Source organism: Theropithecus gelada, chromosome 5 (assembly GCF_003255815.1).
Source record: "Theropithecus gelada isolate Dixy chromosome 5, Tgel_1.0, whole genome shotgun sequence".
NCBI classification, from domain to species: domain Eukaryota; kingdom Metazoa; phylum Chordata; class Mammalia; order Primates; family Cercopithecidae; genus Theropithecus; species Theropithecus gelada.
In genome coordinates, this window is record NC_037672.1 from 41,098,427 (window position 1) to 41,125,252 (window position 26,826).

General features: G+C 41.5%; 1 protein-coding gene across 2 annotated transcripts in view; it reads right to left on the reverse strand.

Annotated features, from left to right (window-relative positions):
• Positions 1–253: 253 nt before the first annotated feature.
• The window catches only part of BEND4 (BEN domain containing 4), a 47,918-nt gene continuing 21,345 nt past the window's right edge, over positions 254–26,826 (reverse strand). The window contains exons 4-6 of one of the 2 annotated variants that reach the window (XM_025385968.1): positions 14,867–14,958; positions 9,404–9,573; positions 254–7,041 (exon numbers count right to left, since the gene is read on the reverse strand). In XM_025385968.1, coding sequence (XP_025241753.1) covers positions 7,032–7,041; positions 9,404–9,573; positions 14,867–14,958 — 272 coding nt within the window. In that variant the 3' untranslated portion in view covers positions 254–7,031. Of the gene's footprint in view, positions 7,042–9,332; positions 9,574–14,866; positions 14,959–26,826 lie in introns of both variants that reach the window. The other variant, XM_025385967.1, reaches the window with a different exon arrangement.

Sequence of the window (26,826 nt, forward strand, 5' to 3'; positions counted from 1 at the left end):
ACTACATGTCACTCTGAGATCGTCACTGGCTGTGCCTTTCATTCACTAGATCAAATGAATTTCTGGATGATCTCCGGTCACTTTCCTGACAAAACTGAGCATCTTTTATTTGGATATTAAGCATGTAACATTTTCCTGATGTTCAGAGACAAGCAGAAAGCTCTTAGCGTCAGGGAGAGAAAAGTTATCTATTCAAAGAAACAGAAAAGTATTTACAATGAATCAGAAAGATGCAAAAAGCAAGTTAAAACACTTAACAGAGACTTGACATTTATTGTGCAATTTTATCCCCAACAGAACACGTGGCATTCTAGAGGTATATGAGGTAATAAAATCAACACTCCAATTAGAACACCTGAAATAATTGGCTCTAGTAACAAATGTCTCTTATAATTAAAAATATTGAATGTTTAAAAAACTTTTATAACATTTTAAGTTCCCAAAAGAAATGAGCCTAACACTTAAAAAACAACTTACTCTTCTATATAAATTGTTCACAAAAAAATCTTGCTATTCTATATTACACTATGCATTTGTAGTTTTATTAACATATCCCTAGTGGGTATTAACTCTACACAGTACAATCAAATAGAAATTATTCATAGAGAATCAACAAGACTCCAACAATAAAAATATCAGGATCAATGGATTTGTCACAGTTTCTCCACAAGTATTCATCATAGAAAATAGAGTAAAGGCAAGTCGGCCCCGGTGTTAGGCTGCTACATGAAGTTCCAGAGAGGAGAGACATAAAGGCAATGCTTAAATTGGGCAGGGTCGGGCTGGACCAGTGACCTTGACAGCTTCATGACCCACCGCTAGCATGCCCTGATCCCAAGAAGCACAAGCCAGGACCCTCATGGCCTTGGCATGCTCTTGAACTTAAACACAGCCAAAGGGATGTGAAAGCCCAAACTACAGGAAAGAATCAACAGATTACTGTATTTTCTTACAAAATTCTCACCACAGTTCTCACAGTGACATCATAAATTAAAACTCTCTCTTCCAAACCAACCAGACTCATCAGCTCTAAAGCTACAAAAGACACAAACGTGAAAAGTGAATTGAACATTGGCTACCTGATGCCCTGGTGCTATTTCTAACATCTAGGAATTCCCAAAGACTCTCACTTCACTGACTTCAAATGTTTGCTTTTGTCTCCCTGCATTTTTGCACTAGGAACCTATGAGATAGAAGTGAACAAACTCCTGATTTTAATTTTAATTCACCTACTTTTTAAAAAAGTTTTCTGCTCTTCATCATAGGATCTTACATAGGTCAAGCCTTACACAGAAACCTGGGCGGTTCCCAGAGGACATATGGTTTGTATGTTCCTACTTAAGTGTCGACGTACTTTAGAAGTAGTTTTTAGTAATACACAAATATCAACTCTCCCTTGATGGCATAAATAAAACTATAAATCCATTCCAAAGTATTGATGGGCTTTGAGAACTGTGCTGCAACTACTGAGGAAGACTGAACTCATCATTCTGCTTCCTACGCCCAAAGTGATCCTCTTCTTAGCTTGGGCAGTTCCCTTATCAATACAATGGGAATAAGAACAGAAACAGCCTCAAAGGGTAGCTGTGAGGATTAAAATGAGGATGCATTAAAGTACTTATCAAAGTAACTGGCACACAAGAACTCAATAGATAGATATTAACTATAGTTACTACTGTTGTTGCAATTAAGTGGTTCTGAATGGGCCCAAATAGTTTTCCAATGTGGCCAGGATACATCTGGCCACTTGTACTGGCCCGATTACTGCAAGAATAAACAGGTTTTCAAATGAGTCTTACTAGCAGATGTGCTTTCATTCTAATTCGAGGATCTGTGATTCAATAAAAACACAGCCCTTATATCAGACAGCTACAGAGAGTTATGAGGAAAATTAATCTGGTCACCATTACTGCAAAGACTTGGTGATTTAGTGCCTTCAGAAGTCAAATTAACCATGCTGGTCATTAGATGAGGGAAGTCTCGACCTCTCAGTGCTACCTGACATACTGAACATACTGTACACAGTAACTGAACATACTGTGGAGTGTCAAAGTGGTCTCTAATGTGTACACAAATCAGTTAAACTTTTACATTTTACATTTAGAAGACAAATATTGACGGGTTATTATTTTTGCACTCCATGTTGTCTGATGTTAATTCTTCACTCTCCAAAAAAAGAAAAAACAGAAAAAAACAACAACATAAATAAAAGAACCAGTGCCACTGGCTGACAATGTAACTTTGCAGAGGACTATCTATCTGCTGGGTGACATTTTCCTACATTATTCCAAGTGAAGTGGTTATTTTTATCCAGTACTTACATGACTGAAAGAAGCCATCACTATGTTTACAAAAATACATCATAATGATACACACTGCTGTTTAGACACATTTACATTAGAGTTCTGACTCAAGCACTCCATTTGACATGTTTTGCCAAACAGTTTTGGCACGTGTTGCCACATTAAACATACACCAGCAAGACTTGCACCATATGTGCAAAATCATTTTCTATTACATTTCTAAATATCTGTATATATGAGCTGTCAAAAAGTAAGGCAGATATGTACTGTGAAATGACATAGCACTGAATGAGGAAAGTTATACGTTTAAATCTTTTCTAAAATTGAAGTTATTATCCATGGATGAGATTTTTTTAAGTAATTGAAATCTAAGAAACTCAGGAGGTAGTCAATGGGTATTAGGTTTAGGTTCTAGAGCATATAGTGAAGGATGGCATCTAAATGAGGGCAATGGACGTCCGCTTTTCTGAACATAGTGCATGTTTCATCTTGATGCTCCATCCATTTTCTGAGAGCAACAGAAGGGAGGCAACAAGCCATTGAGAGTGGCAGGGGAATGGAGGAATCATAAACCCACAGATCCAAAGTCTGGATTATTGCCTAATTTGGGGTAAACATCTGACAGTGCAACAACAGTTACTGGACTTAAAAAAAATCCTATCAACATCAGTTACCGCTAGTTGATGGGACACGTAGTAGTTGGATCAAATAAGAAATGTTAATCATTTATCTCTCCCTATAATGCTGAAGGAATCTCTTATGTCAGTGTGTCTGCCACTGATGCAGGGATAAGGAACAATGCAGAATACACAATCACCCACTAACTCTATGGCTGTGAAGTAGCTACATATATATCTTGATTCCCCTACCAAAGGAGATGATAGCAACTTTCTGCAAATGCTCTAATATTATCCTTACATTCCTAGTGAAGCTTAATGAAACATAAATGGTAACAGTCACCTAAATGCTGTGGTGGAATGGGGAAAACCAAAAAAGTGATGCCCGGGTTCAAGGGCTAGAGGAAATATTTTCAAGTAAATAGGGAAGGTACTTGTAAAATGTTCAAGTAAAACGAGAAAGTACTTGTAAAATTGAAATGGTTACAGTTTCTCTTGAAAGCATTTAACACTAAGGTTAAGCCATAACATTTTGAACAGTGCACCATCAATAATCAGTGAGAAAAGTGACTTCAGTAACGGCTTGCAAAATACTGGTCTCCTCCACAGGCTCCCGGCCTACACTATCCAATACCGATCATTCGAGGGCCATCCTGAGCCTGGCTGGAACTGAGCTTGGGGCTTCAGCTCACTGTGAAAAGCCAGCAGGATCTTTGTAACAAGATTTTAATGTGGAAAACACAGGACACCGTCACTTTTGGTAGGTATGGCTCTTCTGATAGCTGGGCTTATGGACCACACGTAGTCACTGACAAAAAAGCCACATTTAGTCTTTGTTGTCACGCCAGCCCCGTGACCTCCTCCTCTCACCAGTGAAGCGGGGACACGGCTGCATCCTGAGTGGTTTTAACTCCATCTATTTTACACCACCAATGCCAACATGACTCAAGAAGGACTCTAAAAGCTGACATGACTAAGTTTCTTCTGAGAGCAATCTGTCCATTTGCCAGATAAAGATGTAGAAAATCAAATCAAAATGATAAGCAACACTTTCAAGTGTCCAAGGATTTCAGCTGAAAGGCTCCCAGAGCAATGGCAGCATCCCGTCTGAGTGGGCCAGCTTTTAACTCGGCTACACAGAGGCCCAATGGACCTTTCCAAAAAACAAATGAACATCCTTTGTAGGTCCTGATTTAAAGATCAGGAGACCATGCAGACAACCATCGTGAACTTAGGTACATACTAGCCTTAAAGGTGAAGCTCAAGTGGCAGTGTGGGTATGTCCCAAGGAAAGGAGCCAGCAGTGTCCACACTGATGCTGTATCTTAGCCTCAGTGGCTGCCAGTGCCTGCGTCAAACGCTAGGCTTGGCTAAAGGAACTTAGCAGTTACACGAACAGTAGAAGTACAGCGGAACATCTCACTCAGGCAAAAGTCGTAGGAACATCTCACTCAGGCAGAAGTCATAAGTCCTAGACCCAGGAATTAGAACTGGCTGTGTGATGCTGAGTATGGAGTGTGTCAGCCTTGTGCAAAAGAGATGTCCAACAATTAGTCTCAACATTCAGAATTTGTTGATGGAGAAACAGCTGATAGAGAAATGATTAACCTGGTATGGGCACGAGGGAGGAAGAGACCAGGTGTAACTTTGGAACAAATGTGGTGGGCAAGCCTGGGACAGCAGCGTTCTCAGGAGTAACAGTGACAGCCAAACCACAGGCTGCTGTCCCCTGCTCTTGCAGCACTGGTGCAGGTGCGTCATCATGTACGGCCACGGAGCGGGAGTGCAGAAAGTGCTCTCAGCCTCAGCGAAGACCAGCACGACAGGGCTCCAAGATATTTGGATATCAAGAAACGTTCAGGACCTCAAACTTTCAGGAAAATAAGAAGGGCTAGTCTGTTTTTCTTAAAAGCAGTGATCAAATATTGTTGCTACAGAAAAACAGAACAATGTACTCAGCAGTAAGGACAACTTAAGGCCAATGAAAAATTAAGGTAAGATGGAAAAACAGATGAGGCTATGGTGGTGTTTTTCTTCTAGCAAAGATGTCATGTTGTCAAAAAATCATAAAGACAGACACTGACTTCTCGGACCTCTAAAAATGCTTTAAGAGATCTTTCTTCCTTGGAGAGCCAAAGATACTGGTCTCGTGGTTGCCATAAGAACATGGCATTTGCCCATATAATTTCTTTTACTTCCAAATTTTAGCTAATTTCCCCAAATAGGATTGAATATTAGTTATCCCTATACCGTTGAGTAAATCTGACAAATTTTAATTTTCTCTAAACAGGATTGAAATATTAGTTCCCCCTACATCACTGAAAAAAGACAGATGACCATCTCCATAAACATTAAACTTTTCAATGGATGAATTCTAGTAATACAAAAAAAGCTAATAAGCAAAAGCTACAGAAAGACCTATTTCTAGGACTTTGTATACAGTGAATGCAAACTAAGTATTAAATCTAAAGGATAATTTATGAGTTTAGGTTGACAAAAATAGCCAAAAAACCCTTTATCAATGGATGCTCATCAACCTGAATCTCCATTCAATTTTCAAAACCCTTGGTCATGTCTGCAGATGACAGTAGCCTTCAATAAATGCTGTCCATTTAGCCTTTTGCTCTACAAAGAATGTAGTAATCTGGTCGAGTTTGGTAAAGAAGGCATGACTCCAAACAGGAAGCCCTCAGAAATGATGATTCTAGCACCTCTATAGCATTTGCCAATATGGAAAGGTTCCAAAGATACCACTAATTTCACAGATGGAACTCAACAAATTAACCAGGGGATAGTGAGTGGGAGCAGCACAGTGCTAACTTAGCCATAGCTACAGGGAACATTGGGGAAAAGGAGGCATGGTGGGGATGAAACATTTTCATCAAGGACAATGGGAAACAAGTTCCATACAAATTCTAAAGATCAAATCAGCAGAGAAAGACCCTCACATTTCAGAGCAATTACTGACAAGCCCATTGCATAGTTGTCAGAATGGCCTTGAAGCTGTGTGTATACAATGCCAGAACATCTAGTCAATTCAGCGCATACCATCAGTCACACCACTTGTTTGGTCTTCAGTGCACCAAACAACTAATTGATTTAAATTTTCATTGTTCTACCCATCACTTTGGCATTGTGTCAACAAAGCCTGATTTAAGGCTATGGAAACTACGGATTTACTACAAAACCAAGCATTTGAAAATGGTTTTGGATCTTTGGATGTTTCTTGACTAACAATGAAAAATGACGACTGTTTGTAAACTCCAGAGATCAAATAGTGCCTTCCTGATCAACACAGTGGCTTTTAAATAACAGAAAAACAGCTGACCTGTAATTAATCACTGTCTGTAGATGTTGCCTCTGTTCCTCTGGTTTCCTTTTAGTAATAGACATTATTAATGTCAAAATGGTGTATGATGTCATCTATCCTATGCCTTTGCCGAGAAATACGAAGTCAGGTCTTTGGAAAACATAAAGACAACTTACTTCAATTAAGAGAATGTTTGCTCCTTGTCCCTTAACACAACTCCATGTCTCCACCTTCTCCCATGGGCAGAAACACTACCCCAGCCTACCTTGGGGACTATCTCTGCCCAGGTAGCAGAGTTTGAAGATTTCAGAAAGGTAACTAGGAGCTCACGTATTTTTTTCACCCTCACCATCTAGCCAGTAATCATTTAAAAATCATAGTTTTTTCCTTTTATAATATTCCAAAAGTCTGTTGTAGGCGCCACAGACTTCCCAAACAACCCTAAAATGGATTTCTATTTGGGTACTGTGGCAGCTCAGTATGTGCAGAGTATGGCAGAATGACATGCTTTGGACTCTCAGGTGACAGGAACAGGACATTCACAATTGGAACTCTTGAGAGGACCGGCTGCTACAACAGGAAGATTCTGTCCACTAATCCCCAGATCCATCCTGGGAACTTTTATTGAAGACTTCATCCTGAGAAGCCTGGTGATCGATCCCTTCATAAAACGAGCCACCGTTGTGCAGGAAAGTCCCCACCGCCCGCCCCTGTCGGGCGTGACCGACAGCGTCGCTGAACACTTTGTTTATCTGCTCCTCCGAGGGCATCCACCAATCGGGGTTGGAGGTACAATGCATCCTAATGAATTCTGTAAGAATATACACAACATCAAAAAGAGAGAGAGAGAAAAAAACAGCTGGTTTTTGCAGAAGATGATAGGACAGGCTGCTTAAACTTTAACAGAAGCTCTGTAAGAAAAGCTTTATGGGAAATCCAATGCAATGCCATGATGATGTCACTCATTAGACCCAATTTATTCCATACAAATTTTCTTCTCATGTGCAAAAGTCAAAAAAAAAATTGCGTAAGTAAGAGGGTAATCCCTCTAAGGAACATTTGCTGTTGAAATAAAAGGTAAATTTGATTTGTAAGGCATGGGGTGCACCACGTCTGGTATAAGCAAGGAGTAGATTTCAAAACCCAAGTTGTTACCTGCTCACATTTTGAGAATGTTACTATCTCCAGAAGCACAACAAATATCATTAGCATGGTATTCTTTAACCAGCTACTATTTGAAGATGGAGTACAATAAAACAACAGTCTTAATGACTGAGGAGGTGCCTAAGTGTTAGTTCAGAGAAGGTACCCATGTTCTTAGAATGTCGTGTGATTAGCTATATTTCCGAAAATGTCATTTCTATACATGGGCTGGCAAATATTTTTTACATGCTATCTCCTCCAAATATTTAATTTTACCACAAAGCAATTAACATGCCCGGAAGAGTGAACTGTTTCAGCTGCCTCCAACATGGACAATCACCATATCTTGCCTATGTATTCCCCACCCAAAAGCTGGATGGAGGTCCATGCATTTGTGGCCCTAAGTGAAAAATGAGCTGGAGACGGCAGTCTCTGGTTAGGCAGCCTGGGCTGCATCAGGCATCAGTGTGACAGTGGCTCCTGCAGTGCTTCCAGAGCAGCAGCACAAGTTTTCTGGGATGTATTTTAATCCATCACTTCCACTGACTTGCTACAGAAATATAAAATGTTGTGTAAGAATTTCTGGAAAACAATACAGCGATGAGACCCCTTATTTGACTCCTTTATAAGTCTAAAGGCAACTCCCTTGAGTACACACGTACAGGGCACAGTCAAGCCCCCAAGCTCAACACTGCCTCTTGGTGAGTAACTCCATCATCTCTGATGATGTCAGGGAATACAGAAAACTGTAGCTAGTTTGGCAGGACAGACCCTGGAAATTTCTACCACCTAGTCGCTCTGAGTAAGTGGAATATTCAGACCGACTAATAGGAGGTGTGCTGGAGCACTTGTGCCTAGTAAACACAGGCATTTTCATCTCAGGTGGTTTCCTGAATTGTGGGCCATGTGTGCATAAATCCCTAAGGTGGTCTTGAGCATGCCTGCCCCATCCCTTCTGAATCAGAATCTCTTGGGGCAGGGCTAGGGAATCTCAGCTGCTAACCAATACTACGTATGCATCCTAGGCACATAATGTCACTGTGGGCATCTCAGAAGGGAGTGCAGAAGTATTCTTTCATATAACCAGGGCCTTAGCAGTGATAATCCAGCTTTTTTTTTTTTACTGTGATTTCCTCACCAGGAAAAATTTTTATCCCTATTTAGAGTAAATCAATATTAAGTCTTTCCAGTCAATAAAACTGCCATTGAATTGTATAGGCTAATATTGAGCTTTTTGATATGGATTTTTCAGGTGTGAACAATGTTTTGTTGGCACTATAACACTTCTATTTGTCTAGGTCTGTATTTGCACTTGCTGAATCAACTGGATACCTCCTGATTCCTCCTTCCCAACCCTCTGCCTGGCCTACAATAGTGCAGATCAACTGCAAAGTAATCAGCTATTAAATACTGCTGAAGTCGTATTATCTCCGCAGTACATTTAATAGAAACTTTTTTTTTTTAACCAAAAGAAAAATGTTTTACCGGGCAAGGTATATTTTAGCACTAAGGAGAATTAATCCTAAACAAATTTAAGGAGTTGGGCCAAGTATTCTTGAGAAGGTACTAGAAGGGGACACAAACTAGAACTGGAAATGAGGTAACATTTTACCCATTAAAAAAAATTTCCACGCCTTCCCTTCCTCTGTGTGTTCCCCCATGCTCCAGTTTTGCTGGAGGTGGCCTTCTCTGGCAGCAAAGAAAATCTGAATTTGAAGCGTGAAACATGAGGTGTTATGCGATGCTTATGTACCACTAAGTGAGAACAACAATGCTAAGGCAAACGGAGGTTTTTAAAAGAGCTTCTCAATACTGAGTAGATGGGCCACATGAAGCCTAGACGTTCTCAGCAGAAAGAAATCAAAATACAGTAAGGCTGAACACTTGTACGGGGAGAGCCACAGCCAATGCGGTGAAATGAGATCACAGATGGTGACACTGAGCGGAAGGATGCAGTACCTCGGAGGCATGTTACTTTAACTGGATCCAGAGGGCGTCTTTCGGGACCTGTCTCTCCTGACTGCACTGACCTTTTCCTTTTCCCAAGGCCGCATGAGTACTTAAGCTCATCGGTTGTGAAAACAAATCTGATGAGGTATCGAAGGAGCCGTCTCCCATCTTTCTTTGACGAATTTACAGCCTCATCCCACTGTTTGCTCGTTATGTAGACAGGATAGTTGTTCAACAGCTGCTTGCTTCCCTGGAAAAGCGAAATATTTTCTCATTACCCACCGAGTCAGCCAGCCAGAAGCAGAAGTGATCTCCATTTCAAAGGCAAACACGCTTTTTAACCAAATGGCTATGCTGACAATGAACCAGGTATTGAAGTGCGCAAGTAATTGCTCAGACTCAGAAGGGGCACTTTTCAAATTACATTTGCATTTTCTGTAACAAGAGCCAATGAGGTATAATGAACACCTTTGAAAGGGGAGCTATTTATAACTTACATTTTAACAGGTAGGTTCAAACGTGTCAAGATCCAATGACGGGGAACACTATTTAAATCTAACCTGTAACTTTCCTTTTCAATCTATTAAAATATGCAAAACTTTGAAGAGTGTGATCAAACAGGTCCTTCATTTTTTGGTTACTTTTAAGTACTTTTCGAAATGATGCTGGTGATCTATTTTAATAAGGTATTACTTATGTTTAACGCACCCAACACCTGGTAGTCACTGCATTACAATAGAAACAACATTAAAAAGCAAATTTTAAGAAGGGAGAATTGTGGAAACTGAAAAATCACTAATAATCATGCAAAACAGGTTTCCTCAAATTACAGCTTCTGCAAATGCCACTATGTCAACTCAAAATTTTTCTTACTTTTCACCTTTATAATTTATGTCTGCTATAAAATTCCCGGGCTAAATAGCTGCAGTGGGACTAATTATGGGAATTTCTGTAACATTTATAAGCCATGTTTAATCAATTGCACCTACACAACCATTACTTTAGTTCTGGTTGTCCATAAAATTCTACAGTCCAGGACAAATTAATTAACCCATGATCTTAGTTTTAATGTACTCCTTCCCCAGTAATTAAGATGTACAAAACAAAGAAGGGAAAACTCATTCATTTTTACAACTTGGCAAATTTACTACAGGTTATAAATTTGGCACCATTTGGATCTGATGGGGTTTTATTTCAAAAAGTGCCCTGCTTAGTTAAACACTGAGAAGGGGAAATGGCATAGGAACCAACAAGAGGGAGGCAGCCCGATGCGGCTGGGAAACTGGCACCGAGTTCTGCGCGTGGAGACTCACCACGGCAGCACTCCTACGCTCCTCAACGAGCAACAGTGTGATGTGGTCTCCTTTCCTAAGGAAGGCAGCTGAGGCACCTATGTGCTCTGAATTTACAGTCAGGCTGGGTTTGAATTGAATCTTGGTTCTGTGTCTTATTAGAGTAACGTGAGCAAGTTACTCCAAGTTGTTGGATCAGTTTCCCCATCTACACAACTGAAAGGAACTAAATTATCATGAGTACAAGATGTGACTATTTGGGAGCATGAGCCCAGCCTTGGCTGGGTACAGTGGAGGACCCTGCGTATAAGAGACAATCAAAAGATGGGCAGGGGCCCAGACCTCCCAAAAAGTCCTTCAGCCCCGGTTGCTGTTTCCTGGCAGGAGGTGAGAGACAGAGGTCTGAATCAAGTCTGTGCAGGGCAGAGAGAGGTGGGAGTGAAAGCTGTCGAATCAAGGGGGCCAGGCAACCTATTCCATGGGCCAGGGTGTATGTACAGGAGACTGAGGAAGCAAGATGATCCCCAGGTCAAACAGTGATGTCTTTCACAAAAATGAGGAACAGAGGCTACGGTTGGGAGGAAAGCGGCAGCAGGGAAAATAAATCCATTGCTTCCCAAGCACTGAGAGGAAAGGTCTCCTAACGGCTCTGAATGGTTGACCCCTCGGCCCTCAGGGAGGCTGGGTGGGAGGTGGGGGGGTCGTGAAATCTGGGGGCTGGCTGACTCAAAACCACTCACTGTGTCACCAGTACTTTCATGGAGGAAGCTTAATAAACGTCCCCATGTATTGAGCAACAGATGACCAGCCCGAAGCGCCTGCCCCAAGCACTTTGCACACTTCCCTCCTTTCTCCTCACAGGTGGAGGTACTAGGTCTATTCCACAGCTGGGCTCTGGGTTCAGCCTTGGGAAGGTGACTTTTCTAAACTTCACTCCTTTCTGTTAAAATACAGACGACAATCCCAGCTTGGTGGTTTGTGGCGAGCAGTCCAGCCATCTCCCACTAGAAGATAAGCTTATGAGCGCTGGAACTGTTACCTGTTTGTTCTACGCCAGACTCTCAGGGTGGAGTACAGCACCTGACACAATGCAGGTGCAATAAACATTTGCTGAACGGCTGATGCAGTGGAGCACAGGCCTCTGTGGCTGGCACACAGCAGACACCCAGTAATGGTGGCTACAATGAAGAATTCTTACTTTTTTTTTTAACCACTGAATATAAATTCGCAAAAGTAAAGAACTTTAAGGAGAACAACGCAGATGAGGAGCCACTAAAAAGGAGACTTCTACCATCCTTAATTTAAAAAACAAGACTTCCACCATCCTCTTAGTTATGGTCCCTGTAAATACTCATCAGCCTTAGAAAAGACTGTCTAGCTGCTTTTTAAGCTGTTTATTTAACACCATATAATTTTTAAAAGCTGTTTTGCTCAGGCGAATGAGATCACCCGGTAAGCCAGGATTACAGCTCTGTTTACCAAGGAGGTCAAATCCCTTTCCAAGGCTTCACAACTCAAAGGGATGGGGCTGGGGATGCCATCCCCGAGTTCAGGGTTCACCCTGTACGCAATGCTTTGCTGTGCCTCTGAAACCGGTCTATTTCAAGATGGGACAGACTAGTGATCTGGCAGCTGACAATCCAGGAAAGGAGCTTTCCCAAAAACTTTGAAAAAATCCACTGAATGCAGTAGCTCTGCATAAAATGTTGGTCTCATAAAATGTAGGAATCCCATTTGGACGTAATTTTTATCAAGAAAAAGGGAAAGAAAGAGAAAGTAATTTATAGCCCAAAGCACAATTCAGAATGCTTTCCGGGTTATGGATGAGATTTATAAACCTGTTTTAGCATAGTTAATAGAAGTAAAATGTGATAAATAATAAAAATGAGAAAATGCTCGTGTGCCTGAAATGACAATAAAAATAGTACAGTCATAATGATGATGAGTCGTAAAGTTTAAGTAGTCCTATCCAGAGGAAATGTAGATATTTCCCCTATCTTCTTATTTTTGTAGAATTCTTGTTGTATATTTTCTTCAATTAGCCACCTACAGGTTATTAAACATTGACCTATTGTTGAGTCACTGAAAAAAAACAAAATGAATCACCCTTAATGGGTTACTTGAGTCATGATCAAATGGAAGACATAGGTGTACATTTACTATTAAGCAAGGTAACTAGCTCTGAATTACACTTATGAACAGTATGCCACACAGGCACAAAGCAGGGGTGTGGCAGTCAGGGAGAGCTTCCTGGAGGAAGTGGGCCTTTCAGTTGTGCTTTTTGTATGACAATAATGTCAAGTTAGGAAATATGGATTTAATTCTAGGGAGCAAAGGATTTTAAGTATACATTTACTTTGGATCTGTAATTCAGGGAGAAAAAAAAAACTTTCCAGTGTGGAGAATGGAGAAGAAAGAAGCTGCTGCAATAGGTGAGACAGTCGACCTAGGAAAAGAGAGACAACTCAACATAGCTGTAGAATTCTTAGACGTAGGAAATGAGGGGGTCAGTGATGTGTCAAAACTTTTACCTGGGGTTGGTGGGGCCTTTATTGAAAACTGGAGGAACTGCAGATGGGTATTCAGAATAAGTGCGGTGAGATCAAGCGGTATATGGGCAAACCACTGTGGGCCAGGCAGTTGGCACAGTGGTCTACAATGAAGCCACTGGAGCTGGTGCTCTAGGTATGCATGTGGGACTTGTTAACACACATCTAGTGAATGTTAAAAGAAACACAACTGGACCCAGGCTCATGCCTGTAATCCCAACACTTTGGGAGGCTGAGGCAGGAGATTCACTTGAGCTCAGGAGTTCAAGACCAGCCTGGGCAACATAGTGAGACCCTGTCTCTATAAAAACTAAAAGTTAGCTGGGCGTGGTGGTGCACACCTGTAGTCTCGGCTATTTGCAGGGCTGAGGTGGGAGGATCACCTGAGCCTGGGAGGTAGAGGATGCAGTGAGTCATGATCATGCCACCGTACTCCAGCCTAGGCAAGAAAGCAAGGCCCTGTCTCAAAAATAAATAAATAAGAAACATAGCTGATGAGAAAAGGCAGTAGAGAGTGAGAGAAAAAGACAAAGCATGAACTCTGGAGAACAGTGGATGGAAAAACTCATGAAGGCGTCATAGGAAGAGGAGCAAGGAACCCGGAGAAAGTACTAACACTAAGGCTAAGGGCAAGAGAGAGCACAGAGGAGGAGAGGTGAAGGCGTGGGGTGACCAGAGTGGAAAAAGGGTCACAGGACCAGACAACTGGAGAGTCACCAGGGGCCTCTTGCAGAAAACTCTGGTAGTGGTGGAAGTGAAGCCAGATTACAGGGGGGAAGAGCAAATGGAAATTAAGAGAGAGAAGATAAAGAACATAGACCAGCTTTTCAAATGTTTAATCATTAGAAAAAAATGAGGTCACCATTCAGCAATCATGAATCGAGTGTCTTCTATGACACTAGAGATGAGACCCGGGCCGAACTTTCAAGGAGCAAGATGTGCTGTAGTGCAGAATGAAGGTGCTGACCCAGGATGCTTTGGGAGCCTGGAAGACGACGGAAGTAGAAAGGAGGGCAATGACGGCGGAAGAGAAGGAGAATCCAAGGAGGGCTTATTTTTAGGCTGGGGGAAACCTCAGAGCTTCCTCAGGGGATTCTTGTGGGGATTGTCTACAGTTCTCAAGTTTCATACAGTTCTTGTATGAAAGTCATATATTCAAAACTGAGTCTTGAACATCTTATAAGTATATACCATCTTTATTACTATTAAAACACATAATTTCTTCTATAGATTGGGAGAGACTGTGGTTTCTTCCACTGAAACCCAGATGAAAAAAATAACCCATATCCAGAGGCCCTGACGTCTGGAAAATGCCTATCTACACACGGGAGAATCGTGCCCAGTTTGTGAGGTGCCCAGAGTGAGGGGCATGTGGAACACAGGCTCTGTCTGAGGGAATGACAAGTTGGTGTCTCTCATTTCAGGCATCTCTGTGCAAACAGAATGGTGGAAAAATTGCCCATGCTATTTAAATTGTCATTACCTCTGTCTTTCCCCACTCAGTACGAAGCTGAATCTCTGTAGATAAATACATGTGTCATCTTTCTCCACAAATTACATACTTACAGGTAACAGACCTGTAAACCTCAGTCAAAAACTATTTTGCTAGCCATTCTGTTTTGGTATACACTGGTAAATTATCAAGAGACTTCATCTTAAGGGAATCCCAAATGGAACATTTATCTTTTCCCTAGAGACCTACCTCAGTTGGCTGGTCGGCTGGCTGTGGTATCAGGAGTTGGTTGTGGTGCTGCAGAACCGTCTTCAAGTAATCTAAAACAGTCTGGCAGGGCACTGGGTGGAAGAAATGGCAACAATTACACATTGGCTTTCCCGTAACATAAACATAAATAAATATTTTTAATTTTTTTTTTTTAACAGAGGTCTTACTGGCACCCACACTGGAGTGCAGTATGGTGATCTCAGCTCACTGCAACCTTGAACTCTTGGGCTTAAGTGATTCCACCACTTCAGCCTCCCCAGTAGCTGGGACTACAGGTGCTCACCACTGCACCCAGTTAATCATGTTAATTTTTTTGCAGAGACAGGGTCTTGCTATGTTGCCCAGGATGGTCTTGAGCTCCTGGCCTCCTCCTGCTTTGGCCTCCCAAAGTGCTGGGTTTATAGGCATGAGCCACCACACCCGGCCTCTAAAAAGATTTTTGATGCAAACTTCTAAAAAAAAAATATTTTCTAAAGGAAATAGAATCTTCTTTCATTTGACATCCGTAGTTATTTCAGTTTGTAAATACAGAACAGATGCTATAGTTTGAAAAGAATTTTTAGGTTCAGCACAATTCACTGAGAACTTTCAAGTCAAACTTACTCCAAGATGAATTTGGGTCAACAATCATGATCACAAAGAACCCACAGAAGAGACATGTCTTGACTTATTTGACTCAGGTTGTAGCAGTAGCACCCAATGATGCTTTTTAAAATTAAAGTACTGAAAACTAAGGTTTTGCTAATTATTAATCAATAATATAAGTGTTTCTAATGACGGATTCATTCCTAGTTCTTCAGTAAGCAGAATTCCATACAATTATACTTGCTTCTCAATGCATACACACTTGGCCACACAGTTCTTCCCTAAGTGTCCCAAAGAAGCTCAACTGATTTTATCCCTTTATATGTTTCACTAACTATTACACTATTTTTTGAGACTTAGTCTTATAGACTCCTTGAATAATCAAAATAAAAGTGAATAGATATTAACCCAACATAGAGCATGACTTTTTTTTGTACCACTACATAAATAATGCCTACATCTTAAGATTTATATTAGAACCCTTTCAGGAGTAGTAACTAATTGCCTTTAAAGGTCTTGGTAGCTTAGTTAATAACCTAATTTATATGAATTGTTGCCACTGTATTTCTTAGCTGTGTGTTTTCTTAAGATGTTCTTGTCACATTCAAAAAAATAATAAATATTTAACCTAAGCCCTAATTTTAAAGTATCACCACCGAGCTTTCTAAATTTCGTTTTTCTCACGATTTTTTTAAGATAGCAAACAGGAATTATCATTTTATGCAGTGTAATATAACAACAGCCTTGGATTTTTTAGGTGACATCACAATGTAACATACATCAAAAACTACTTCAACATCCTTTTGAAGATTTTGAGTAACAGGAAGTAGGAGTAGGTTAGAAAATTTTTCTTCTTGCCAAAAAAGCATTTTCTTAAAATAGTCATCATCCTTACAGACCTCGGCTGGGGCCACTTGTGAACAGTTATATGAATATATTCTCCAAATTGAAGAAGCACTTGCTGAACAATAAGAGGTCAACCAAAATAAGCCACATGTGTATCAGTTAGAGGTAGGCCTGTTATTAAACCAAAGTTTAATAAAACCTGTCAAATGCCCCTAATTTCACCAGCTTCTTAAAAGTCCAGCCCTTTTTACTGATGCCACAGCGAGGAAGAATGTGTCTCCTGACACTGAGCATTAATCGCTGGAAAAAACCCTAAGTTTCGAGAAACAAATGGAGACAGGAAACAGGTCTGCATTTTAGTTCCAGGTTTTTCACTGACTGTATGACTTTGGGGACTTCATTTACTTTCTACGTATGAATCTCTTCTACACAGGGCTGAGTATGAGGCTCCAAAGCAGCATTCTGTTCTTCACAGTTTATGGTTAGAATAAAACACAAGGGTACATATGTCACTGCTTTGTCAAGCGACATGTGCAAGGCACTACCTTGGATTTTGCTTGGAAGTTTTAGAGAAATTGTAAAGACTCATTGACTGATCAGGATTTGAATGAACTTTTTTTTGCCTCATCCATATTTTAGAGTCATTAAGATGTTGCCAGGCACGGTGGCTCACGCCTCTAATCCCAAAATTTGGGAGGCAAAGGTAGGAGGATCGCTTGCACCCACGAGACTGAGATCAGTCTGGGAAACATAGCAAAACACATCTCTACAAAACAATCAAACCATTAGCTGGGTGTGGTGACCTGTGCCTGTAATCCCAGCTACCCAGAGTAAGCTGGGAGGATCACTTGAGTCCAGCATTTCAGGGGCTGCAACAAGCCATGACTGTGCCACCGCACTCCAGCTTGGGCAACAAAGCAACACTCGCTCTCTAAACCAAACAAAAACATGTGTATGAAAAATTTTTTATGATAAGAGTCATTCACGACAAATCCACAGCCAGTATCATATTGAATGTGCAAAAGCTGGAAGCACTCCCCTTGAAAACCGCACAAAACAAGGATGTCCTCTCTCACCACTCCTATTCAACATAGTATTGAAAGTTCTGGGCCAGGGGTTGTGGCTCACGCCTGTAATCCCAGCACTCTGCGAGGCCAAGGTGGGCAGATCACGAGCTCAGATCAAGACCATCCTGGCTAACATGGTGAAACCCCATCTCTACTAAAAAACACAAAAAATTAGCCGGGTGTGGTGGCGGGCGCCTGTAGTCCCAGCTACTCGGGAAGCTGAAGCAGGAGAATGGTGATAACCCAGAAGGCAGAGCTTGCAGTGAGCTGAGATCGCACCACTGCACTCCAGCCTGGGCAACAGCGCAAGACTGTCTCAAAAAAAAAAAAATAATAAGTTCTGGCCAGGGCAATCAGGCAAGAGAAAGAAACAAAGGGTATTCGAGGCCTGGCGCGGTGGCTCATGCCTGTATTTCCAGCACTTTGGGAGGCCAAGGCAAGCGGATCATGAGGTTAGGAGATCGAGACCATCCTGCCTAACACGGTGACACCCCGTCTCTACTAAAAATACAAAAAATTAGCCAGGCATGGTGGCGGGTGCCTGTAGTCCCAGCTACTCGGGAGGCTGAGGCAGGAGAAAGGTGCGAACCCAGGAGGTGGCTTGCAGTGAGCCAAGATCCTGCCACTGCACTCCTGCCTGGGCGACAGAGCAAAACTCCATCTCCAAAAAAAAAAAAAAAAAAAAAAGGTATTCAAATAGGAAGACAGGAAGCCAAACTGTCTCTGTTTGCAAATGACATGATCCTGTATCTAGAAAATCCCACTGTCTCAGCCCAAAAGCTTCTTAAGCTGATAAGAAACTTCAGCAAAGTCTCAGGACACAAAATCAATGTGCAAAAATCAAACAAGCATTTCTATATACCAACAACAGGCAAGCAGAGAGCCAAATTATGAGTGAAATCCCATTCACAATTGCCATAAAGAGAATAAAATACCAAGGAATACAACTAACAAGGGAAGTGAAGGATCTCTTCAAGAAGAACTACAAACCACTGCTTAAGAAAATCAGAGAGGACACAAACAAATGGAAAAACTATTCCATGCTCATGGATAGGAAGAATCAATATCATGAAAATGGCCATACTGCCCAAATTTATAGATTCAATACTATTACCATTAACCTACCATTGACATTCTTCACAGAATTAGAAAAAACTACTTTCAAATTCTTATGGAACATAAAAACAAAAGCTCATATAGCCAAGAGAATCTAAGCAAAAAGAACACAGCTGGAGGCTACAGTAAGCAAAACAGCATGGTACTGGTACAAAAACAGACACACAGACCAACGGAACAAAATAGAGAACTCACAAATAAGACTGCACATTTACAACCATCTGATTTCCGACAAATCTGACAAAAACAAGCAATGGGGAAAGGATTCCCTATCCTTTCCCCATTCCTTGTTCCTGGGAGAACTGGCTAGCCATATGCAAAAAATTGAAACTCTACCCCTTCTTTATACCTTATACAAAAATTAACTCAAAGTGGATTAAATACTTAAATTAACTCAAGATGGATTAAAGACTTAAATGTAAAACCCAAAACTATAAAAATCCTAGAGGAAAATCTACACAATACCATTCAGGACATAGGCACGAGCAAAGATTTCATGATGAAAATGTCAAAAGCAATTGCAACGAAAGCAAAAATTGACAAATAGGATCCAAGTAAAAGCTTCTGCACAGCAAAAGAAACTATCATCAGAGGGAGCAGAGCAAGATGGCCGAATAGGAACAGCTCCAGTCTCCAGCTCGCAAGCAACACAGAAGACAGGTGATTTCTGCATTTTCAACTGAGGTAAGAGGTTCATCTCACTAGGGAGTGCCGGACAATCACTGCTGGTCAGCTGCTGCAGCCCGACCAGCAAGAGCTGAAGCAGGGCGAGGCATCGCCTCACCTGGGAAGCGCAAGGGGGAAGGGAATCCTTTTTCCTAGCCAGGGGAACTGAGACACACAACACGTGGAAAATTGGGTAGCTCCCACCCCAATATTGCACTTTACCAAGGGTCTTAGCAAACAGCACACCAGGAGATTATATCCCACACCTGGCCGGGAGGGTCTTACGCCCCCGAGCCTCCCTCATTGCTAGCACAGCAGTCTGCGATCTAAGGGCAAGGCAGCAGCAAGGCTGGGGGAGGGGCGCCCGCCATTGCTGAGGCTTAAGTAGGTAAACAAAGCCTCTGGGAAACTCGAACTGGGTGGAGCCCACAGCAGCTCAAGGAGGCCTGCCTGTCTCTGTAGACTCCACCTCTGGGGACAGGGCACAGCTAAACAACAACAACAAAAAGCAGCAGAAACCTCTGCAGATGCAAACAACCCTGTCTGACAGCTTTGAAGAGAGCAGTGGATCTCCCAACACGGAGGTTGAGATCTGAGAACGGACAGACTGCTTGCTCAAGTGGCTCCCTGACCCCTGAGTAGCCTAACTGAGAGACATCCCCCACTACGGGCAGACTGACACGCCACACCTCACACGGCTGGGTATACCCCTGAGACGAAGCTTCCAAAGCAAGAATCAGACAGGTACACTTGCTGTTCAGCAATATTCTATCTTCTGCAGCCTCTGCTGCTGATACCCAGGCAAACAGGGTCTGGAGTGGACCTCAAGCAATCTCCAAGAGACCTACAGCTGAGGGTCCTGACTGTTAGAAGGAAAACTAACAAACAGGAAGGACACCCACACCAAAACCCCATCAGTACGTCACCATCATCAAAGACCAAAGGCAGATAAAACCACAAAGATGGGGAAAAAGCAGGGCAGAAAAGCTGGAAATTCAAAAAATAAGAGCGTATCTCCCCTCCAAAGGAATGCAGCTCATCGCCAGCAACGGATAAAAGCTGGACGGAGAATGACTTTGACGAGTTGAGAGAAGAAGGCTTCAGTCCATCAAACTTCTCAGAGCTACAAGACGAATTACGTACCCAGCACAAAGAAACTAAAAATCTTGAAAAAAGAATGCAGGAATGGATAACTAGAATAATCAATGCAGACAAGGCCATAAACGAACTGACAGAGATAAAAACCATGACACGAGAAATACGTGACAAATGCACAAGCTTCAGTAACTGACTCAATCAACTGGAAGAAAGAGTATCAGTGATTGAGGATCAAATGAATGAAATGAAGTGAGAAGAGAAGTCTAAAGAAAAAAGAGAAAAAGAAATGAACAAAGGCTTCAAGAAGTATGGTATTATGTGAAAAGACCAAATCTACATCTGATTGGGTTGCCTGAAAGTGAGGGGGAAAATGGAACCAAGTTGGAAAATGCTCTTCAGGATATCATCCAGGAGAACTTCCCCAACCTAGTAAGGCAGGCCAACATTCAAATTCAGGAAATACAGAGACCACCACAAAGACACTCCTCAAGAAGAGCAACTCCAAGACACATAACTGTCAGATTCACCAAAGTTGAAATGAAGGAAAAACTGTTAAGGGCAGCCAGAGAGAAAGGTCGGGTTACCCACAAAGGGAAGCCCATCAAACTAAGAGCAGATCTCTCGGCAGAAACTCTGCAAGCCAGAAGAGTGTGGGGGCCAATATTCAACATTCTTAAAGAAAAGAATTTTCAACCCAGAATTTCATATCCAGCCAAACTAAGTCTCATAAGTGAAGGAGAAATAAAATCCTTTACAGACAAGCAAATGCTTAGAGATTTTGTCACCACCAGGCCTGCCTTACAAGAGACCCTAAAGGAAGCACTAAACATGGAACGGAACAACCGGTACCAGCCATTGCAAAAACATGCCAAAATGTAAAGACCATCAATGCTAGAAAGAAACTGCATCAACTAACGAGCAAAATAAACAGTTAATATCACAATGACAGATTCAAGTTCACACATAACAATATTAATCTTAAATGTAAATGGACTGAATGCTCCAATTAAAAGACACAGACTGGCAAACTGGATAAAGAGTCAAGATCCATCAGTTTGCTGTATTCAGGAGACCCATCTCACATGCAGAGACACACATAGGCTCAAAATAAAGGGATGGAGGAAGATCTACCAAGCAAATGGAGAACAAAAAAAAGCAGGGGTTGCAATCCTAGTCTCTGATAAAACAGACTTTAAACCATCAAAGATCAAAAGAGACAAAGAAGGCCATTACATAATGGTAAAGGGATCAATTCAACAGGAAGAGCTAACGATGCTAAATATATATGCACCCAATACAGGAGCACCCAGGTTCATAAAGCAAGTCCTTAGAGACTTACAAAGAGACTTAGACTCCCATACAATAATAATGGGAGACTTCAACACCCCACTGTCAACATTAGACAGATCAATGAGACAGAAAGTTAACAAGGATATCCAGGAATTGAACTCATCTCTGCAGCAAGCAGACCTAATAGACATCTACAGAACTCTCCACCCCAAATCAACAGAATATACATTCTTCTCAGCACCACATCACATTTATTCAAAAATTGACCACATAATTGGAAGTAAAGCACTCCTCAACAAATGTACAAGAACAGAAATTATAACAAACTGTCTCTCAGACCACAGTGCAATCAAACTAGAACTCAGGACTAAGAAACTCACTCAAAACCACTCAACTACATGGACACTGAACAACCTGCTCCTGAATGACTACTGGGTACATAAAGAAATGAAGGCAGAAATAAAGATGTTCTTTGAAACCAATGAGAACAAAGATACAACATACCAGAATCTCTGGGACACATTTAAAGCAGTGTGTAGAGGGAAATTTATAGCACTAAATGCCCGCAACAGAAAGCTGGAAAGATCTAAAATTGACAGTCTAACATCACAATTAAAAGAACTAGAGAAGCAAGAGCAAACACATTCAAAAGCTAGCAGAAGGCGAGAAATAACTAAGATCAGAGCAGAACTGAAGGAGATAGAGACACAAAAAACCCTCCAAAAAAATCAATGAATCCAGGAGTTGGTTTTTTGAAAAGATCAACAAAATTGATAGACCGCTAGCAAGACTAACAAAGAAGAAAAGAGAGAAGAATCAAATAGAAGCAATAAAAAATGATAAAGGGGATATCACCACCGACCCCACAGAAATACAAAGTACCATCAGAGAATACAATAAACACCTCTACGCAAATAAACTAGAAAATCTAGAAGAAATGGATAATTTCCTGGACACTTACACTCTTCCAAGACTAAACCAGGAAGAAGTTGAATCCCTGAATAGACCAATAGCAGGCTCTGAAATTGAGGCAAATTGAGGCCTACCAACCAAAAAAAGTCCAGGACCAGATCGATTCACAGCTGAATTCTACCAGAGGTACAAGGAGGAGCTGGTACCGTTCCTTCTGAAACTATTACAATCAACAGAAAAAGAGGGAATCCTCCCTAACTCATTTTATGAGGCCAACATCATCCTGACACCAAAACCTGGCAGAGACACAACAAAAAAAGAGAATTTTAGACCAATATCCCTGATGAACATCAATGTAAACATCCTCAATAATAATACTGGCAAACCGAATCCAGCAACACATCAAAAAGCTTATCCACCATGATCAAGTGGGCTTCATCCCTGGGATGCAAGGCTGGTTCAACATACGCAAAGCAATAAACGTAATCCAGCATATAAACAGAACCAAAGACAAAAGCCAGATGATTATCTTAATAGATGCAGAAAAGGCCTTTGACAAAATTCAACAGCCCTTAATGCTAAAAAATCTCAATAAATTCGATATTGATGGAACGTATCTCAAAATAATAAGAACTATTTATGACAAACCCACAGCCAATATCATACTGAATGGGCAAAAACTGGAAGCATTCCCTTTGAAAACTGGCACAAGACAGGGATGCCCTGTCTCACCACTCCTATTCAACATAGTGTTGGAAGTTCTGGCTAGGGCAATCAGGCAAGAGAAAGAAATCAAGGGTATTCAGTTGGGAAAAGAAGAAGTCAAATTGTCCTTGTTTGCAGATGACATGATTGTATATTTAGAAAACCCCATCGTCTCAGCCCAAAATCTCCTTAAGCTGATAAGCAACTTCAGCAAAGTCTCAGGATACAAAATCAACGTGCAAAAATCACAAGCATTCTTATACACCAGTAACAGACAAACAGAGAGCCAAATCATGAATGAACTTCCATTCACAGTTGCTTCAAAGAGAATAAAATACCTAGGAATCCAACTTACAGGAGATGTGAAGGACCTCTTCAAGGAGAACTACAAACCACTGCTCAGTGAAATAAAAGAGGACACAAACAAATGGAAGAACATACCATGCTCATGGATAGAAAGAATCAATATCATGAAAATGGCCATACTGCCCAAGGTAATTTATAGATTCAACGCCATCCCCATCAAGCTACCAGTGAGTTTCTTCACAGAATTGCAAAAAACTGCTTTAAAGTTCATATGGAACCAAAAAAGAGCCCGCATTGCCAAGCCAATCCTAAGTCAAAAGAACAAAGCTGGAGGCATCACGCTACCTGACTTCAAACTATACTACAAGGCTACAGTAACCAAAACAGCATGGTACTAGTACCAAAACAGACATATAGACCAATGGAACAGAACACAGTCCTCAAAAATAATACCACACATCTACAGCCATCTGATCTTTGACAAACCTGACAAAAACAAGAAATGGGGGCCGGGCGCGGTGGCTCAAGCCTGTAATCCCAGCACTTTGGGAGGCCGAGACGGGCGGATCACGAGGTCAGGAGATCGAGACCATCCTGACTAACACGGTGAAACCCCGTCTCTACTAAAAAATACAAAAAACTAGCCGGGCGAGGTGGCGGGCGCCTGTAGTCCCAGCTACTCGGGAGGCTGAGGCAGGAGAATGGCGTGAACCCGGGAGGCGGAGCTTGCAGTGAGCTGAGATCCGGCCACTGCACTCCAGCCTGGGCGACAGAGCGAGACTCCGTCTCAAAAAAAAAAAAAAAAAAAAGAAATGGGGAAAGGATTCCCTATTTAATAAATGGTGCTGGGAAAACTGGCTAGCCATAAGTAAAAAGCTGAAACTGGATCCTTTCCTTACTCCTTATATGAAAATTAAGTCTAGATGGATTAGAGACTTAAATGTTAGACCTAATACCATAAAAATCCTAGAAGAAAACCTAGGGAATACCATTCAGGACATAGGCATGGGCAAGGACTTCATGTCTAAAACACCAAAAGCAACGGCAACAAAAGCCAAAATTGACAAATGGGATCTAATTAAACTAAACAGCTTCTGCACAGCAAAAGAAACTATCATCAGAGTGAACAGGCAACCTACAGAATGGGAGAAAATTTTTGCAATCTACTCATCTGACAAAGGGCTAATATCCAGAACCTACAAAGAACTCAAACAAATTTACAAGAAAAAAACAAACAACCCCATCAAAAAGTGGGAAGGGATATGAACAGACACTTCTCAAAAGAAGACATGCATACAGCCAACAGACACATGAAAAAATGCTCATCATCACTGGCCATCAGAGAAATGCAAATCAAAACCACGATGAGATACCATCTCACACCAGTTAGAATGGCAATCATTAAAAAGTCAGGAAACAACAGGTGCTGGAGAGGATGTGGAGAAATAGGAACACTTTTACACTGTTGGTGGGATTGTAAACTAGTTCAACCATTATGGAAAACAGTATGGCGATTCCTCAAGGATCTAGAACTAGAAGTACCATATGACCCAGCCATCCCATTACTGGGTATATACCCAAAGGATTATAAATCATGCTGCTATAAAGACATATGCACACGTATGTTCGTTGCGGCACTATTCACAATAGCAAAGACTTGGAATCAACCCAAATGTCCATCAGTGACAGACTGGATTAAGAAAATGTGGCACATATATACCATAGAACACTATGCAGCCATAAAAAAGGACGAGTTTGTGTCCTTTGTAGGGACATGGATGCAGCTGGAAACCATCATTCTCAGCAAACTATCGCAAGAACAGAAAACCAAACACCGCATGTTCTCACTCATAGGTGGGAACTGAACAATGAGATCACTTGGACTCGGGAAGGGGAACATCACAAACCGGGGCCTATTATGGGGAGGAGGAAGGGGGGAGGGATTGCATGATGTAAAGGATGAGATGATGGGTGCTGACAAGATGATGGGTGCAGCACACCAACATGGCACAAGTATACATATGTAACAAACCTGCATGTTATGCACATGTACCCTAGAACTTAAAGTATAATAATTAAAAAAATTTTTTTTAAAAAAGAGAAGAAAAAAAAAAAATAGAAACCACGGCCGGGCACGGTGGCTCAGGCCTGTAATCCCAGCACTTTGGGAGGCCGAGGCGGGCGGATCACAAGGTCAAGAGATCGAGACCATCCTGGCTAACACGGTGAAACCCCGTCTCTACTAAAAATAAAAAAAAATTAGCAGGGCGTGGTGGTGGGTGCCTGTGGTCCCAGCTACTCCGGAGGCTGAGGCAGAAGAATGGCATGAACCCATGAGGCGGAACTTGCAATGAGCCGAGACTGCGCCACTGCACTCCAGCCATCTATCCATCTGACAAGGAACTTAAACAAATTCTATCCAGAATTTGACAGAGCAAGACTCCATCTCATTTAAAAAAAAAAAACAAAACCCACAATGAGATACCATCTCATCATAGTCAGAATGGCAATTATAAGAAATAACAGATGCTAGCGAGGCTGTGAAGAAACAGAAACATTTTTACACTGTTGGTGGGAATGTAAATTAGTTCAACAGTTATGGAAGACAATCTGGCAATTCCTCAAAGACTCAGGACCAGAAATACCACTTGACCCAGCAATCTCATTACTGGATATATATCCAAAAGAATATAAATCATTCTATTACAAAGATACATGCATGCTTCACTACATGTTCACTACAGTACTATTCACAATAGCAAAGACATGGAATCAACCCAAATGCCCATCAATGATAGACTGGATAAAGAAAATGTGGTACATACACACCATGGAATACTATGCAGCCATAAAAAGGAAACGAGATCATGGCCTTTGTAGGTACATGGATGGAGCTGGAGGCCATTATCCTCAGCAAACTAATGCAGGAACAGAAAACCAAACACCGCATGTTCTCACTCATAAGTGGGAGCTAAACAATAAGAATACGTGGACACATGAAGGGAACCACAACACTCACTGGGGCCTATTGGGGAGGGGAGGTCGGTGGAGGAGAGCATCAGGAAAAACAGCTAATGCAAGCTGGGCTTAAAGCCTAGGTGATGGGTTGACAGTTGCAGCAAACCACAATGGCACATGTTTACCTATGTAACAAGCTGGCACATCCTGCACATGTAACCCAGAACTTTATATAAAACATAAAATAAATTTACATGAAATCCCAAAATGTTTACAAGGCAGCATATAAAACTATTTACCATGACCTCAACCATGTTAAATATAATGATGTGCATAGAAAAGATATAGGGAAGAAATAAGCCGAAGTGTTAATGATAATAGTTAACAATG